Genomic DNA, 18,216 nt, shown 5'->3' on the forward strand with positions numbered 1-18,216 from the left:
AGATATGAGTAAGAAGTTGGACGAGATGATGCAGCAAATCGTTACTAGAGATGAAGTTACTCAAAAGACTCTTGCCGATCATGACCTGCATTTTAAGAATCAACAATCGGCTCTACTCGACATGCAAAGGTCCATTGGCGATATTGTTCGACGATTGGATGAGAGACCCCTGGGACAGTTTTTAGGTTCTACTCAGTAGAATCCGGCCGCTCAACTAAAGGCGATTACTACTCGTAGCAGCAGGGTTTTAGGTCCCGAGGTAAGAAGGAGTGAGGTTGAAGTTGAAGATGAGGAGGTGATGGATGAAGAGATAGAGATGGAAGTGACGAGCAAAGTGCACAACACCGCACCAGTTGCACCGCTAGTGGAAAAGAAGCCGGTGGAAATCCGGCCATCACCTGTGATTGATCAATCTCGTGTCCCATATCATGCTCGCTTAAAACATTAGAAATACACACGGGAGTATGGGCAGTTTCTTGATATGTTCCGACAATTGAATATTAATCTCCTGTTCATTGAAGCCCTTCAACGCATGCCGAAATATGCAAAGTTTTTGAAAGACCTGTTGAAGAGGAAGGATAGGTTGGGGGAGGTGTCATCGATTCCCCTTATGGGAGATTGTTCGGACGGTAGTGTTGAACCGCGTGCCCGAGAAGTTGTCAGATCCGGGTGTGTTTATGATTCCGTGTTTGTTTGGTAGTGATGTGATGAGCCATGCATTGGCGGATTTGGGGGCAAGTATAAATTTGATGCCGTATTCTTTGTATGAGAAGTTGAGTTAGGCGATTTTACACCGACTCGCATGTCCTTATCGTTGGCCGATCGTTCGGTTAAATATCTGCGGGGTATTATCGAGAATTTGCTAGTGAAGGTTGATAAGTTTGTGTTCCCGGTAGATTTTGTGGTGCTCGACATGGAGGCCGACGAGAAGGTCCCCATTATTCTAGGTCGTCCGTTTTTACGAACCCCAAAGGCGCTTATCGATGTGTATGATGGGTAGATCACGCTCTAGGTTGGTGACGAGAATGTTACGTATGATGTCGCGAGGTCGATGAGGCATCCGAGGTTGCGAGGTCCATGTCATTCAGTTTATTTCATTAACTCTTTTATTGCAGGTATGGATAGCTGTTTCGATTATATTTGTGGTACGGATCTTGTGGGAAGTAATGGGTTGGTTGATTGTGATGATTTGGGTGAAGATGAGGCGTGTGAGATGATTCGGTTTTTGATGAGTTGGTTGATATTTTGAGGCTACTCGAGATGATAGCGGTGAATGAGATTAGTTGTGAGAGTGAGGAGGGTTCCGTGGAGAAACCCACTTCGTTGGAATTGAAAGTACTCCCGTCACATTTGGAGTATGCGTCTCGATGAGAGCTCGAACTTGTCTGTTATTGTGTCTTCCAAGTTGACGGAGGAAGAAAAGTTGAAGTTGATAGACGTGTTAAAGTTGCATAAGGGGGCGATTGCATGGAGACTTTCTGATATTCAAGGTATTAGCCCCGCTTATTGCACGCACCGGATTTTAATGGAGGATGAGTACAAACCGGTGGTGCAGCCACAAAGGCGTCTTAATCCGAATATGCAAGAGGTTATGAAGAAGGAGGTGTTAAAGTTGATGGATGCTGGGATGATCTACCTGATTCCCGATTCTCCATGGGTGAGCCCCACCCAAGTTGTTTCGAAGAAGGGAGGTTTGACTGTAGTGATGAACTAGAAGAATGAGCTTATCCCTTCACGTACGGTTACCGGTTGGAGAGTATGTATTGATTATCGATTTTGAATGATGCTACCCGGAAGGACCACTTACCGTTGCCGTTTATTGATCAGATGTTGGAGCGTTTGGCAGGTCAGCAGTTTTACTGTTTTCTTAACGGTTTTTCAGGATATTTTTAAATTCCCATTGCACCGGAAGACCAAGAGAAGACGACTTTTACATGTCCCTATTGCACGTTTGCGTACCGCCGCATGCTGTTTGGACTATGTAATGCTCCGGCTACCTTTCAGCGTTGTATGGTTGCCGTCTTTCAAGATATGATAGAGACGTCCATGGAGGTGTTTTTGGACGTTTTTTCGGTTTATGGTAATTCTTTCGATCATTGTTTGGCTAATCTTGAGAAGATGTTGAAAAGGTGTATTGAAATGAAGTTGATGTTAAATTGGGAGAAATGCCATTTTATGGTGACGGAAGGAATCGTGTTGGGTCATAAGATCCCGAGAGACGGTATTGAGGTGGATCGGGCGAAGATTGATACTATGTAAGGCCCCAACCCCGGGAACCCCACAGTTGGTATTCATTCAAAACACTTGTAAAAATAATTAAACTTAAAAACAATTCTTTTCATTAAAATAGGCATCACAGAGTATAATTCGGCGAAAAACGTAAATAAGTAAATGAGTTCCCAAAACCTGGGAATTTTGCCCAAAATCAACATAATTATCTTTAAATAAAAACTTTTAAAAATAAATGTTTAATAATAAAATCTTCAATTCCCGTATGCCCTTCACCGTCCAAGTAGCTTCGTGCACGTCCAAGCGATAAGGCATCCTCTTCCTAACCTGAAACTCACACTAACATGCACACAAAGTCAGCTTGAGCTGAGTGAGTTCAAGTTTTAAGTAAATAATATCAGTAGTAACAATTATGATAGTCATACCAAAAGTTTAAAAAATAAAAGAGTGCATCCATTAAATCATTATTACCGAGAACTAAACATTCTCATACATACATATACAAAAGGTATATATAAACATCCTTTCAAGTACATCCCTATATATATAACAATATATATATATATATATATATATATATATATATATATATATATATAACATCCACGTATAACATCAGGGTCGAGCAAACGTACAACCCAAACACGTAACATCAACGCATGTAAACACAAAGTAGGCATACGCAACATCAGTAGTCGAAATGACTACAACATCGCCAAATATAGGCCAAGCAATAATGTATATATATATATATATTTAACATCCCAAGGCCTACCATATACTAGCAAGCCTATATAAAATCGTTTAAAACATTTCATCATGTAAGAAAATACTTAGGTGTGCATCCTAGCCCAAATTTAAAAGAGTTAAAAAGGGGGGATCATGAACTCACCTGAAATCAATCGAACACCTGCAACGAGCTAGGAAATCCCTAAGTGCACAATCACACGCACGGGCCTGTAAATTATACACAACGGGTTACTAAGCTAGACAGTAAGAACACTCTTGCCTAATGGGCCGTTCAAGCCCAACACTTTGGCCCAAGGCCCAACACTTGGCCCAAGGCCCAACAACTTTACCTCAGCCCCTAAAACCTTTCAACTAACCAAATCCACCGGTTAAGCCTAAAATGATCTTATCGATTAATAACGAGTAAAACGTGTAGATTTTAACATGCGAAGATGCATTTAATTACATAGGATAACCTTTGAAATAAATTATTAAATTTTTTACCAGACTTTAATAAATGTCTTAGGTTTATAAAAATATTTTTATTATATTTTTCTATTGGACACAAAAATTATAAAAATTCCTCCAACACAGCAAGGTACGTGCAGCTATTTCAGTGCGCAACAAAATGGTTTTATTTTTATAAAATTCATTACCAAACCAAATTAAACGATTGCAATTGAGTTTGGTTCATAACTCAAAATACTAACTTCCAGAAGTGGAACCAACCAATTTGGACCTGTCGAAAAAGGTTATGACGTTGGGAAGACAGATCAGAATCCGTCATCATCAGCTTTGACACTCGATTTTATAAATTCAAAAAAACCATTCAAATCTCGTCCAAAAATTACGTATTATACCTTTCTGGAAACTAGACTCAAAGTAGAACATCGTGGAATCAAGAATCGATCAAAAACAGTGGATTATCATCGCGTTACAGATCCTACAATAAACTTTTACGAATCTATCAGCAAACTGTTATCATCAAAACTCAACCTTAACGACCAATAAGCGCGTTAATATGTTCAATTAAGGTCTAATAGACATGGGGAATCATAAAACCGACCTTGAATTGGAGTTTTCCACGGCTGAAACTTGGCTGTGCAGAAGAAAAACGAGTATGGGGGGTCTTAGCTGCGATCGGCTGCTGTGGTTAGGGTTAGGGTTAACCTTTTGTTTTATGATATAAAACAAAAGTTACATCCAAGTCCCTCCAATTTGAAACATAAGGCATAATGGAAGGAAAAGTTAAGTCTTTTAACGTACCGGGATGACGTAAAGGCTTCCGAGAAACGTCGGTTAAATCCTGAAAATAGAACATACTTTACAAGCTTTAACTCTTGGAACCGGAATTAACAGGCGTTACATACTATAAGTAGATTTCCTCCACCGACGAATGTGAAGGCGATTAGGAGTTTCTTGGGTCATGCGGGATTATATCAGCTGTTTATCAAAGACTTTTCAAAAATCACACGCCCGATGACCCAACTCCTCGAGAAAGATGTGCCGTTTGTATTTGATGAAGAGTATGTGAAGGCGTTCACGTTTTTAAAAGAAAAGCTCGTAAGTGCTCCCATTCTTTGTTCTCCTGATTGGACTTGCCGTTTGAGCTCATGTGTGATGCTAGTGACTATGCCGTTGGAGCGGTTTTTGGGGCAAAGGCGAGATATAAATTTTCACCCCATCTATTATGCTAGTAAGATGTTGAACGATGCTGAAGAGAACTACACCACCACCGAGAATGAGCTTTTATCCGTTGTGTTCGCATTTGACAAGTTCCGCTCGTATCCGTGCTTTCAAAGACCACCGTTTTTACTGATCATGCAGCCTTGCGTTTCCTCTTCCAAAAGAAAGACGTGAAGCCTCGTCTTATACGGTGGATTCTTCTACTTTCCGATTTTGACATCGTGATCAAAGATAAGAAGGGTGCGGAAAACGTAGTGGCCGATCATCTATCTCGTTTAGAGGACCCGAGGAGAGAAGATTTGCGTTAGGAGGAGATTAGAGATGCATTCCCTCACGAGTCGATCGATTTTGTTGCGGCTGAGAAGCAAGGTATGCCATGGTTCACAAATTTTGCTAATTATTTGGCGAAGAATATTGTGTTGGAGGGTATGACTACGCAACAAAAGAGGAAGTTCTTCTGGGATGTGCATAGGTATGCGTGGGATGACCCGTTCTTGTTTAAGATTGGTGGTGATCGGATTCTGAGGAGATGTGTGATGAAAGAGGAAGGTTGGGATATTCTTAAGCATGTTCATGAAGGGTTGACTGGAGGTCATCATGGTGCGCATGCGACTGCGCAGAAGGTGTTTGATAGTGGGTTCTATTTACCGATAGTTGTTAAAGAAGCTGAAGAGTTTGTGAAGCTTTGTGATGCGTGCCAAAGAACAGGTAATATTTTCTCCAAGAATGAGATGCCTCAAAACCCATACAAATTCTTGAAATCTTTGATGTTTTGGGCATCGACTTCATGGGACCGTTTCCCACGTCAAACGGTAATAAGTATTTCTTAATGGCGATTGATTATGTGTCGAAGTGGGTGGAAGCCCAAGTATCGGCTATGAATGATGCACGGGTGGTTGTGAAGTTTCTTAAGAAGTTGTTTACTTGTTTAAGTACTCCGGGAGCTATTATTAGTGATCGGGGCACCCATTTTTGTAATACCGTCATGGAGAAAGCGTTGGCTTGTTATGGGGTTACACATCGTACCTCTACGGCCTATCACCCTCAAACGAATGGTCAAGTCGAGAATACAAATCGAGGGGTGAAGAGGATTTTGGATAAGATGGTTGGGGTTAGTCCGAAAGATTGGTCGGAGAAGTTAGATGATGCATTGTAGACATTCCGAGAATCGCGTACAAGACTCCGTTGGGTACTACACCGTTTATGCTTGTTTACAGTAAGTCTTGTCATCTCCCGGTTGAATTGGAGCATCGTGCTTATTGGGCATTAAAGACGGTGAATGTCGATCTTAACGCTACCCGCGAGGAAAAGGTACTTTCAGATTCATTAATTGGAAGAGCTTCGGGATGCAGCATATTCTCGATCATTGAACATCAAAGAAAAGACGAAAGCTCTACACGATCGATGTTTGAAAGGCGGCAAAGAGTTCAAGAAAGGCGACAAGGTACGATTATTTAACTCTCGTTTGAAGTTGTTGGCAGGAAAGTTGAGATCGAAGTGGACGAGACCGTACTTGGTGAAGGAAGTTTTCCCATATGGAGTGGTAGAGTTGGAGAATCCGGATAATGGAACGTCTTGGAAGGTGAATGGTCATCGCTTAAAGCACTATCTTGGAGGACCGGAGGAATCAATCGATATGGAGGAAACTCCTCTCGATCCGTCGCAATAAAATGTCACACGTGGTTCTTGAGTGAAAACTCAAGTGTAGAGTTTGTACTTTCTTTCGTACTTTTATTTTATCTTTATTTTTGTATTTTGCGTCACTAACCATGTTTTGTAGTTTTCGTCTTTTGTATATGAGTCGTTCTAAGTGATCATTACCGACATTCAAGGAATCGCCGAGGTAAAGGGAGGCACCAGGTAAGTCTTACACGTAAATGTCAAATCATGTTAACCTTCAATCACCTAATCTTTAAATTAAAACCCAAAAAAAAATTGAAAAAAGTTTTGAAAAATCTCATTTTATTTTGTTTCTTTGAGCGTATAAATGGGAGATGAGGATACTTATCAGGAATCGGTTTTTCAAACTACTAATAATAAGATATAATAAATACAGGAACGCACTTAATTTGGGATGTATCGGTAAGCCCAGCTGATAGTGAAAGGCTTTTGAGAATGTAATAATATACCTATAATTAAATCATTAAGTCTTGTGGGTTCTCATCTTAGGAAAATAGAAAAACTGAAACATCTAAGGTAATGAATAAGCACCAGTGTAGGTTAAAACCTTGTAAATCTTAAAATTTGATTTCATCTACATAAGTAATGAGCATATAAATATATATATATATATATATATATATATATATATATATATATATATATATATATAAATAAAATTGAAAAAAGCTCCAATAATTTAATGTGTCTCCCTCCGGGATAGTGACTAGGAGATGACATCTATAGATGAGAATCGATAAAAATAATAAATAAAATCCAACAACCTATGTGTTTTCTTTGGAGTTGGCAGCTTGAATGATAGGCCTCTGGGTAAGGATTAAAAGAACGTTCATGAGTAATGACCAACAGCTTACATGCTTCTCACTGGACTAGCAACCACTGTGAGAACATCCATGGGTGAGGTCTAAATTATGTTAAAATATTAAATTTCTCAAATAATTCAAGTATTTATTTATGAAGTTAAATTTTAATAGTTACAAGTTTTTAGGGTGCACTGGTAGAATAAAATTTTTATGGTTTTCTCTTTGATTTTGACATGTCTGAAACAAATTAGGTGGATTTGTGGTTCTAGGTGTGAGACCCTTAGACTGAGTGTTAACTTGAACTTAATGCTTAACATGATTAGAGGTTTGATCTATTGGCGGTTGCGTTTAAGTGGACAACAATATCGGAAATTGCGGTTTTTGTGTTCTCTGTAATTAATTAAGATAACCGATATGTTTTTAAGACTGTATTTCTCCGATTTTGATCCCATTGCAATGAGACATTTTCATGGACGAAAAAAGAATAAGTGTGGGGATATTTGATATAACGTTTAATATACATTAATCCCGTGTACATTTTATTTATTATTTTATTAGTTTTGTTCGGTTTCTTGTAAGATTTGTATACTACTAACATATTTTTATATTTTAGGTTCCGGGTTTTAACTATGGTGAAAAGAGGACAAAAAATGAGCAAAAACAAGCCGAACCGGAGAACTGAACCATCAGGAAACGAACCGGACCGGCTAGGCCGCTCCCCCCCTTTTACTACCGGAGCGCCGCGCGGTGGGGAGAGCCAAGTCCACAGCGCAGCGCCGTGGACCTGCTTCCAGAAGTTTCCAACCGTCTTTAGGGTTTTAAGCATCCTGTTTCCTATTTAAACACCCCTAAACTCACCCTTAATGATACCCTGAAGTTCCAGCCGATTTTGGGGAGTTCCGAGGCTTATGAGACCAGCTTTGGAGTGGAAGAATCATCCGGTGGTGTGCATATTAGTTGAAGACGAATAACACGGGTTTTATCTTTTGTTTATTTCGTTTATTTACCGCCATGAATTCTTATTTGTTAGTTTCGTTTAAACATAAGATGTTAGGCTAAATCGCATAAACTACTTAGGCTTATGATGAACCTACTTTGATGTTTGGATTTGACTTGGGATTTATTTATGTTGTGGTTTTTATGATTTAGTAAAAGATTTACTTATATTAAATTGATGCGTATGAATGCTTAGGATTGTTTGATGAGTTTTATTCCATAGCTTTCCATGCTTATTGTTTGTTATATGATAGGTTGCTATTAGGTCAATTACTTTGTGTTCTTGATTATTTTATGATTTGATTTCGCGATAAGATCATAGGAATAATTTTGTCAAATAAACCTATGTGTGCTGCTAACCTAAATCTGTAAAGTGCTTGGTTATTGATAGATCTTTATTATTTAATCTTGCTAGATTTAGTTTTTCGTAAGGAGTCCGTCTATGGTTAATTATTTATTATTGTCTATTAAATCAATTAAATATCTTGAATTGCCTATGATTTCCGCGCTATAAGGTAGGATTTCGTATAAAGGAACTAAATTATAAATAATTAGGTAACCGTAAGGGAACTTGTTTTTTAATACTGGTGTGGGTTAAAACTTGTTAGAAATCCAAAGGTGTCTCTTGAGAAGGGTCAGGGAACCTGTTCAGGTTTTCTTTTAAGTGTCTATTTTACGATCCCAATCCATAACTAAATATTTTCCCGGTTAAGTCATAACTGAAATTTAAAGAATTCTAGCCTAGGTAGTTTTCTTATCATCATCTTATTTAATTACAAACTTTTGCCTTCGTTTAAATTACTTGTTTTCTTAATTAGTTTTTTTTTATTATTTTTTTAGAACGGCGACTTTCTTGTATTTTAGGCTACCGCACCCTTCAAATTTGGAGAGCCCCGATGCCCCACTTTGGCCAGACTATGTTGTCTTAACCGAGCCCCGATGCCCCACTTCAGAGTTTTTCTTAATTAGTTTTTAATTAAAATATTAAATTAGTATTTTAAATAAAACCCCCCAAACAAATATAAATTAATAAGTCGTGTTTGTAGTTGTGTCTAATTAGCTAATAAACGTAATTTAAAGAGTCTCGTGGGTTCGATATCCGGACTTACTTAGCTTTACTAGAGTCGATCGGTTCACTTGCCGGTTAATAGTTTAGTCGAGTTTTAGAGAGTTTAGAGAATTACTTAGTGTTTCTTTTTAGTTAATTTAGTTAATAATTATTAAACAACTTTTAGCACATCAACGCACAACATTAGCATCATCATTACTAACAACATCGGGCCTGTGGGATCTTCCACCTTGATGGATGATGTGCCTCTCTGATGAATATGTGCGTACAACATCCCCATCATCACTATTAGCAGTACCGGGCCTGTGGGACCCCCCACCCCGATTGATGGCGTGCCTCCCTAATGCAACATCATCATGATTACTAACGGTACCGAACTTGTTGTATCCCCCACCACGGCATCTGACCATATTTTAGACACCCTGCATTTAATGGAACAAGTGTATTCAGATAGGTAATATAATAACTATGAGATGGATATTAAATTAACTATCCAGAGTTGGATATCCTTTAAATTAAAATAGTTTGTCTCACATAAAACTTAATTACATAGTTATATTAACTATTCAGACGGTTAAACAGACAAGTTACCCTACCAAATAGTTGTAGCATCCTAACATTTTATTTTAAATTGTATAAGATAAGCATTTTTAAACTAAGACTACAATTAGGAATCTACGGTTAACTAATGTAAGAAGCATGCTCTATTCAAGTATTCAAATTCAAAGTCATAGCTTTTTGGAAAACTAATGGCTAAATTCCTTGAAAGATATAAACAAACACCTAGCATGCATATGCTGTTAACTAATGTAAGAAGCATAAATCAAAGCTTTTGAAAAAAAAAAAGAAAAACAAATTACTATATTCATTGAAACATATTATCAAACACCTGGCGGGCAGATCTTGTTAACTAATGTATAAAGCCTAATTCAACATCCAAAAAACCCTAAAATTTAAGCAACAAACATAGAAACCCACATTGAAAAACCACAAGTGAGTTATTATCCATTACCTGAGATAGAAACTCGAAAGAGGTAGAAAATGAGATGCAGGAACTGACTAAAATTAACAAGAAACAATACATGTTGAACTTATGGATCTAAAACTGTTTAATAGATCGTGGTTTGGAAGTTTCACACCTATTCCTCTGAAAGAGTGCTGCGTGGATATTGGTATTTAGTTGCTTGAAAATTTAAACCTAATTATAATATGTTAAAGACTTAAAGCATATAATGAAAAAAATATGATGGTGATGTAAAAAACATAGGTCGAATCTTGTTTATATCCAAGACATTACATGTTATTAGTTGCTTTTATGTTAAAATATATACTTATATACCTACATGTTAATTAAATTGATTATTTTCATGTTAACTTATATGTTTATATTTATATTGTTGTTATTTTTTATCCGATCCGTGTTAATCTGTCTATTTGGACTTAACCATGTTTTGTCTCCGTTCCAAAATTCTGCTGTATGTATTTTAAATTTAAATGATGTAAACAGGTCAAGTTGTTCATGAGCTATTTGAGATCGGAACGATAAAAGCTCCAAGCTGGCCGAGCTTTGCCTTTTAGCTCGAGCAGAGCTACTTGCGAGTGATAGCTCTGATCGATAAAATGTCTAAAACGAGTTGAGGCGCTTGTAAGCTACTTGAGCTTAGATCAATAAAAGCAAGAAACGAGTCAGGCCGCATGCGAGCCACTTGAGCTCGTTTCAATAAAAAGTTTGAAAAGAGCTGAGCTTTTTGAGCTCGATCCGAGCCGCTCTAAAGATACTTGTCTCGAATGATAAAAATTCTTGAAACGAGTTGAGTTTTCGTAAGCTCTATGTAACATTTCGGATTTTTCGTATTTGTATTCGTTTAAGTTTAAACCGATTCGGGAACCTAATTCGGATCTTTCGAACTATTTAAAATTTGTATTTATTGGTATTTTACTTGGTTTAACTTATTTTATAATTTCATAACTTTAAATTATGACAAATAGCCTTTAAAAACCTTTAATATCGCTTAAAACAACTAAAAATCGCATTTTCGGGAACTACAGGGACTAATTTAGCCAACTATTTCCTATTTTCGATTAAATTAACGAAAATTAAACTAAAAAAAAATGATATTACAGATCCCAATTTTATTTTCTTGGTGTCCAAGCCAAATTTTGTTAGTTATTGTACTAGATTTTCTCATTAAATAGCTTATTTTGTTTCCTAATTTGTTTTTAGCATCCAAATCGCTTATTTTTGGACTATATCGAGTGATTTAAGCCCCAAGAAAACTAATATACATTAGATACTTATCCACATACATTACCTCTTCCTCAAGATTGATTTATAGCTGTATTTTTTATTGATTTGGTCATTAAAACTTGATTCAGTTTCCTAAACGAGTAAACTAGCTATATTTAGTTCGTTTTTGTGTTTCCTATATAAACAAGGCATATTATACATGTCACAAACTTCTCTAAACCCTAACTAGTCATTCTCAGCCGTAACCTATCTTTAAATTTTCATAAACCCTTCGGTTTTTGCATCTTCGTTAAAGTTTCAAGACTTGTTCGTTGACCTTGCTTGCTTTAGGATCTTTGACTTCCGTTTCTCGTCAATCCTTTAACTTTCCGAGTAAGTTGAAAACATAGGAATCGTTCATACATTTTCCCTAGTCAATAACCTTCAATCAATTTCGGTGGTTGAAGGGTGTTGACTGGTCAATTCGTTTAAAACCCGTTAAAGGGCAAAATAGTCAACAAGTTTGACTTTACATTTTCTCATGCTTCTGGTCGGATTCAATGTTCGGTCCAGAAGAATTTATTCTCATAACGTGATTTTAAGGCTACTGACCAAAACCCGACTTCCGACTCGCTGTTCGGATTCTGGTCAGTACCAGCTCGCTTAAACGTTTAATTCAACATAACTAGAGTTCTACTCGTCCGTTTGAATTGATTCCAGCGGCATTAAGTTCATTTTTATTTATAGTTTCATATCACAAAGTTTCAGGTTCTGATCATTGATCTCGTTTGACGCATAGTGGACGACTCTCTTAATCTTTAGTTCGTTTATCTTAGTTATTAATCACTCGTACTTACTCATATTTTCTATTCTATATATATACACAAAATCGCAAACATAATCATTTTGTGAATATCAGTTGAATGCTATTTGCTAATTGCTACATGTTTAATTGTTTGCTTGACAACATTTGGAGATTCTCATTAGTATGATCATACGACCGTCTTAGTAATCGGAGCCCGATTCGGTTGGCAAAGGTAAACCGACAATTTTAATAATTGTAATCAATGCCCGATTCGCTTGGCAACGATTCATTGGCACACTAGCACGATTTGGTTATATACATGTGTTTGTTATGATTTGATTGATTATTATCACATGGTCGGTTTGCACATTTATCACTTATCATTTATCAATTATCTATTTATATATATTATTATTTGTTGTGTCAAAATTGGTGATCATCTCACTCAACATGTGTTGTTGACAAACTCCATTTTCTACGCATATGCAGGTTGCTTGTATTGAAGATTGAAGTTTGGACACGTAGACAAGACCTTAGGATATAATCAAAATAATCGTTATTTGAGCTCATATTTATGTATTTAAATTGTTTTGTTATATTTGGATATTGTGTGTATTATTTGAATAAAATAATTAATTAGATATTGCCATTTATATTTATGATAGTATCTTCGAGCTGTGAGCAATCGGATCACGCCCCGACATTTCCGACTTAGATTGGGGTGTGACACTCTAGCCTTGAATGAGAAGCTCGTTTAGGCTCGTTGAGTCTTACTGTGTCTTTTGTATTTTTGAGTTTATTTCTTTTGAATTTATATGTATCATTTCACACAACACAACTGAGCCGATAAAGGTTTTCCTCAGCATATATAATAATATTTAAACATTTATATAAATTAATTAAATAAATAATAACTGAGCCTAGCCCGAGAGTTTTAGAAAACAATACAAGAGTCGAGATTGGACTTTAGAAAAGGAGCTTAAAATGAGTCGAGCTTGAGCTCTGGTAACTAACGCCGGGCGGAAATGAATAATTGCAAAGAGAAAGTAATTTCTTGAAGATGGACTATTTTTATTAAATTTACGAATGCCAAAAACCATTACAAGAGGCCCCTTTATATAACACACACACACACACTCGAGAATGTAATAGAAACATTAAATGTCGAGCTAACTTACCGATGACGCGTATACTTATTTATAAAAAGTTTTAAATGCTGCGAATCTTTAACAAAAAGTCTAATCAAGAGAAATCAGAGGCTTAAACGAAAAAAAAAGGGTTTGATAGTTGGCCAGACCATTTATTGTGTTTGCCACAAGGTTTGACTCGTCGAGACCTTCTGTTGACCAGTAATGGACCACGTAATTCCTTTGGTAGACCAACGCCATCGTCTTGAGATTCAGGTTGAAATTAGTGTTAGATTGGAGAACAGGTTCTCATCTATAAGCTCGAAAGTGGTGATTGTGGCAGCAGATTAAAACAATTGTTGACAAATTTTAAAGCGATAAGATTGACTAACGGTAGTCGTCAATCGAACACGATTCCATGTAGTTAATATGTCGTTCAACTAGTTTTTTACTTATTGATCAAAAGCCCTAATTAATATGCCGCAAATTGAACCCGCAGACTCCATTTGAGGTTAGGGTGGTGGAGATGTAAAGGAAGATTTCGATTTCGTTCAAATTGGTAAAACTGATGGGAAGTGGTGGTAAAGGTAGAGATGGGATTGGAGGTTAAGGTGGAGGTGATGATTCATGGCGATGGTTGTGGTGTGGTGGTGGTTGTTTTACAATTGGATGGAGAGAGAGAGAGAGAGAGAGAGAGAGAGAGAGAGATGGATGCAAACTACATGCTTGAAAACGACATGGACACAGTTGGAACATCATAATAGGGCATAAAAGTTTTTTCAGAAGAGCTTTAGACTGAAGGACTCATAGTAATAACAACTCCCACCCAAAAAAAAAAAGAAAAACCACATTAAGTCAGATGGTTAAAAACTTTTTAAAGGGACGAATCTTGCTCCACCACCAAACCACTGTAACACTATTTACGATTACAATAACTTTTTAAAGGGACGAATCTTGCTCCACCACCAAACCACTGTAACACAATTTACGATTACAATTCTCAATTTTCTTTACTACTAATTATTATTAACTTTATTATCCAAATAACCATTATTGTTTTCAAAATAAAGCTATTATTTTTAACATACATGTAAACGTACACATATGTACGAACACATGCAAATACACATACACACGCATACACTATTCATTTTTTAAAAAATAATCCAAAAATATACTCGTTTCAATGATACACTAGATTGAAAGTAATTTTTAAAAAATATAGGCCACAATATATAAAAAATCTCTTGGGCTTTAAACCGGTATTTTAGAAAAACCCGCCGGTTCGATGTTCTGGCAAACCGTCCAAAAAATACTGGCCTGCCCTGCTATGCGAAACCCGATACTACCGGTTCAACCGGACGGTATGAACCCGTAATTAAAACACTTATCTATAAACGTATAATTATTATTTTTTTCAAGTTTGCAATGCATTTCCTACCAAACATATTATTTAATATTTTAGTTTTGTCCTATGTATATATATGATGAAAATAGTACAAAAATGTAAAGAAAAAACAAAATTCAAGAGAATTTCTACTATAAATTGTATAAAAGATCAAAACCTCCTTTAGAAATTCAAACACGAATAAGATAACATAAATTTAAAATTTTTACGATATAACACAAGTCATAAAATCTTTTAATTACAAAGCACATTTACTAATCACCGGGCGACTAAAATTTCCTTATAAACTCTTTAGACTATTGTCACATCCTTTCTTCACTTTCGTTATGTCCATATTCCATTTGTTGCCTTCATTGTTTCAAGTCCGCACGTGCCTTCCGTTCATCTTCCAATTCATTTTCCGCTCAAACTTTTTGTACCTTAAATTTGTCATAACACATATAATAGTAAACAGTGAATACGTAATTAATAAACATATATCATAAGTCAACTAACGATTTATTAAACCATAAAATATTTTATTCTAAAGCATAAAACCAGTTAATTGATATCACCACTCTGGTTTTAGATTTATTTATATTACAACTATCAAGTTCTGTGATGTTTTAAAAAGATACAGAAGAAACATATCCGACCGGGACCCGGTAGGCATTCCGGTCCAGTTCACATAATATAGCCCGTTTTCTAATAACCCGATCGGGTTTGTCGGTTTACGGTTCGACCGGAACCGGTGAACCGCCGGCCGAACCGGCAAAACCCCTTTTTTATATCAAAATAAAAACTTTGAACAAGCTGGGACTCGAAGCCGGGTAAATCCATTATGAACATGTTTTATGAACTCCTCTAAAGCCATCCTAATCTCACAAAATCCATGTGGTGGCAAATAACAGTTTTATGTCTGTTAAACAAGAGGTCCAAGACCAAAACCTGTTCAGATTTCGTCGATAGAGCGCAAAAAATCTACAAAACACGATACAGTGCAAAAAACTACAAAACCCGATAACAAGACCTGGCCATGAATTGAACTCAATCATCCACCCTGAATAACATGCCTGTTAAGATCAGCTATATATGATCCAAGCTAGAATCAAGCTCGTATGGTTTACACATTACACACACCTAATCAAACCATACAAATATCAACTAACTTGTTACTTTTGTCAATTCGATACCAAAGTGAAATGCATACCGCAAAAACTAAAATATGAAAAGCAAAGACAAACTTTTAAGTTTGCATACTGTCAAAGCGTCACACATACGTGAAACCAAACAAAGTGAGCATCATTGATAAAGAATGTACACATACATAAACCATATACACATAATAGATTATCTTCGTATTCCAAACAGCTTCAGAGCAATCCAAATATGTTTTCACCACTGTATGTCATGCATAAGAAACCATCTTCATGTTTGTTTTCCTCATAAATTGCAGACATAATTGCAGCTAACAACATTAAAATGCCAATTAGTTTTATCACAAATCTACTTATGAGTAACCCAACCCGCTCCAACCCACAACCTCTTAACCACCCTAAAAATTTCATACTAACCAGTAGGTGGAAGAATGTTCTTAACAAAGATAAAGATAGCCTTTTCAGCGCTGAGCTTAATCCTCTTTCTGACCAAATAAACAAACTGTCCAACAGTGAGATCAGCAGGTACCAGATATCTGCAACCACCATTTACAAAATACAGAATTTACAAGTCTAAAGTCAATATCATCAACCAGAAAATGGCAAGTACATAAAAAAAGTTACAAACTTTTTCTTGTCAATGTCTGGTATGGAATGATCCTTCAGCACGTTACGGAATCCCTCATATATGCTTCTGTAACGATCCTTCACTACGTCACTGACCTGACTCGTGGGATGGCCCACGGCAACAGATGTCGTGTCTCCATCAAGAGGTCTGAGCAGCACTCCGACTACCACCGCGCATACCGAACATGTTGTATAGACCTTGCATTTAATAGAATAAGAATGATCAGATATATAATATAAGTGACAAACCCTAAGGTAGACAATAAATTAAAGTGGACATACCACATGATAAATAGCAAATGTTTAAAGTGTAACAGTGTTCCTAACAATCATGTGTGTCTTCATCTGAAGAGGGGTCAGAACAAACCATTTGATCATCAACATCATCGTCATCGTCATCGTCGTCGTCGTCATCATCATCATCATCATCGGATGTATTCTCATCATCTTCAAATTCTTCCTCTTCAAATAGTTCTTCTTCAAAGACTTCATCCTCCTCATCAGTCATTTGCCTGGTTGTATTGGTATATGTAACTGGGTAAAGAGGATCACTACTCTTTACTTCATTCGGTAACTCAAACCGTTCATTAATCTGAAGGAACTCATGCGATTCTGTGTTTCCATCGTTTGCAACTTCATATATGTGTCGAGATTTTGTCTTGACAACTACCCATAAACCTTTTGTATTACGTGTCACGGCTGGGTATGATGTGTCGAGCTTTTGTCTTGACAACTGCCCATAAACCTTTTGTATTACGTGTCACGACTGGGTATGATGTGTAAAATACCTGTTCTGCTTGTGATGCCAAAACAAACTGGTCGTTACTTCGAAGTTGGTACTTGGGATTCACATCAACCAACTTATTATTATTAACTATTACACCACGATTGTTATCAAACCATGTACAGTTAAACAAGACAACTGTGTGAGGCCCATTGCCATAATACTGGAGCTCTATTACCTCATCCAATAAGCCATAGTAGTCAGACTCCTCAGCATTATGTGCCTCCCCTCTCACGCATACGCCATAGTTATTGGTCACAAGTCCTTTACCATACGTCTGTGTGTGGAACTTATAACCATTTACAAAGTACCCTTTGTGAGATTGAACATACTTCGAAGGTTTGTTTGCTAAAATTTCCAAATGACGAGTGCTTCCATCAGATAAGCCCATCCTTACCTACATTAAAGAACACATGTGCATCGGGTTGGTTAATGATACCTTAATTACAATCATTATGATTTAATTAGCTTTACTTACGCGGGTTTTAAACCAATCAGTAAATTGGTTATCTTTCAGAAACAAAGTAGGCTCGTCCGGATACAACTGCGATGCTAACTTATCGAACTCGATGACTTAAGGGGTAACTTCTTCACAATTTAGAAGAACATAGGTGTGAGCCTTTTTATGTTCTTCAGCATCCATGCATCTTCTCTTGCCACCCTTTTCATATAATCTTCGCGATGGAACAACAAACACGCTTAGTTGAGAGTCTCCACCCTAAGAGCTGGGATGTTGTGGTGCGAAATTCAGTGGCTCCTGATTATGGCGTGTCTCAATTTCTGGGTCAAAGTATAGAGAACAGTATGTGGCAAGTTCATTCACTAGGTGTTCCCTAGTGATTGAACCCTCAACCCTTGATTTGTTTCTAATTATTCTTTTTATAAAACCAAGCTTCCTACATTTAGAAGT

At 36.8% G+C, this 18,216-nt stretch overlaps 1 protein-coding gene across 1 annotated transcript; it reads right to left on the reverse strand.

The window, feature by feature from the left end:
* Positions 1-16,000: 16,000 nt before the first annotated feature.
* On the reverse strand, positions 16,001-16,855 carry LOC143596272 (autophagy-related protein 8B-like). Its single transcript, XM_077075091.1, has 4 exons — positions 16,838-16,855; positions 16,524-16,720; positions 16,313-16,431; positions 16,001-16,206 (listed from the first exon to the last, which is right to left on the reverse strand). The coding sequence occupies exons 1-4, from the start codon at positions 16,853-16,855 to the stop codon at positions 16,112-16,114; spliced, it is 429 nt and encodes a 142-aa protein (XP_076931206.1). The 3' UTR covers positions 16,001-16,111.
* Between the last annotated feature and the right edge of the window lie 1,361 nt (positions 16,856-18,216).

This window comes from Bidens hawaiensis, unplaced genomic scaffold (assembly GCF_021521415.1).
Source record: "Bidens hawaiensis isolate Kalapana, Puna unplaced genomic scaffold, B.hawaiensis_p1.1 tig00046195_1, whole genome shotgun sequence".
Taxonomy (NCBI): Eukaryota; Viridiplantae; Streptophyta; class Magnoliopsida; order Asterales; family Asteraceae; genus Bidens; species Bidens hawaiensis.

Bases quoted from the DNA above. Each gene is read 5' to 3' on its own strand.
- LOC143596272 (XM_077075091.1), bottom strand. The intron at 16,432-16,523 runs GTTTGTAACTTT...TGGTGGTTGCAG, and splicing joins CCAGACATTGACAAGAAAAA to ATATCTGGTACCTGCTGATC. The intron at 16,207-16,312 runs GTTAGTATGAAA...TAATGTTGTTAG, and splicing joins GAACATTCTTCCACCTACTG to CTGCAATTATGTCTGCAATT.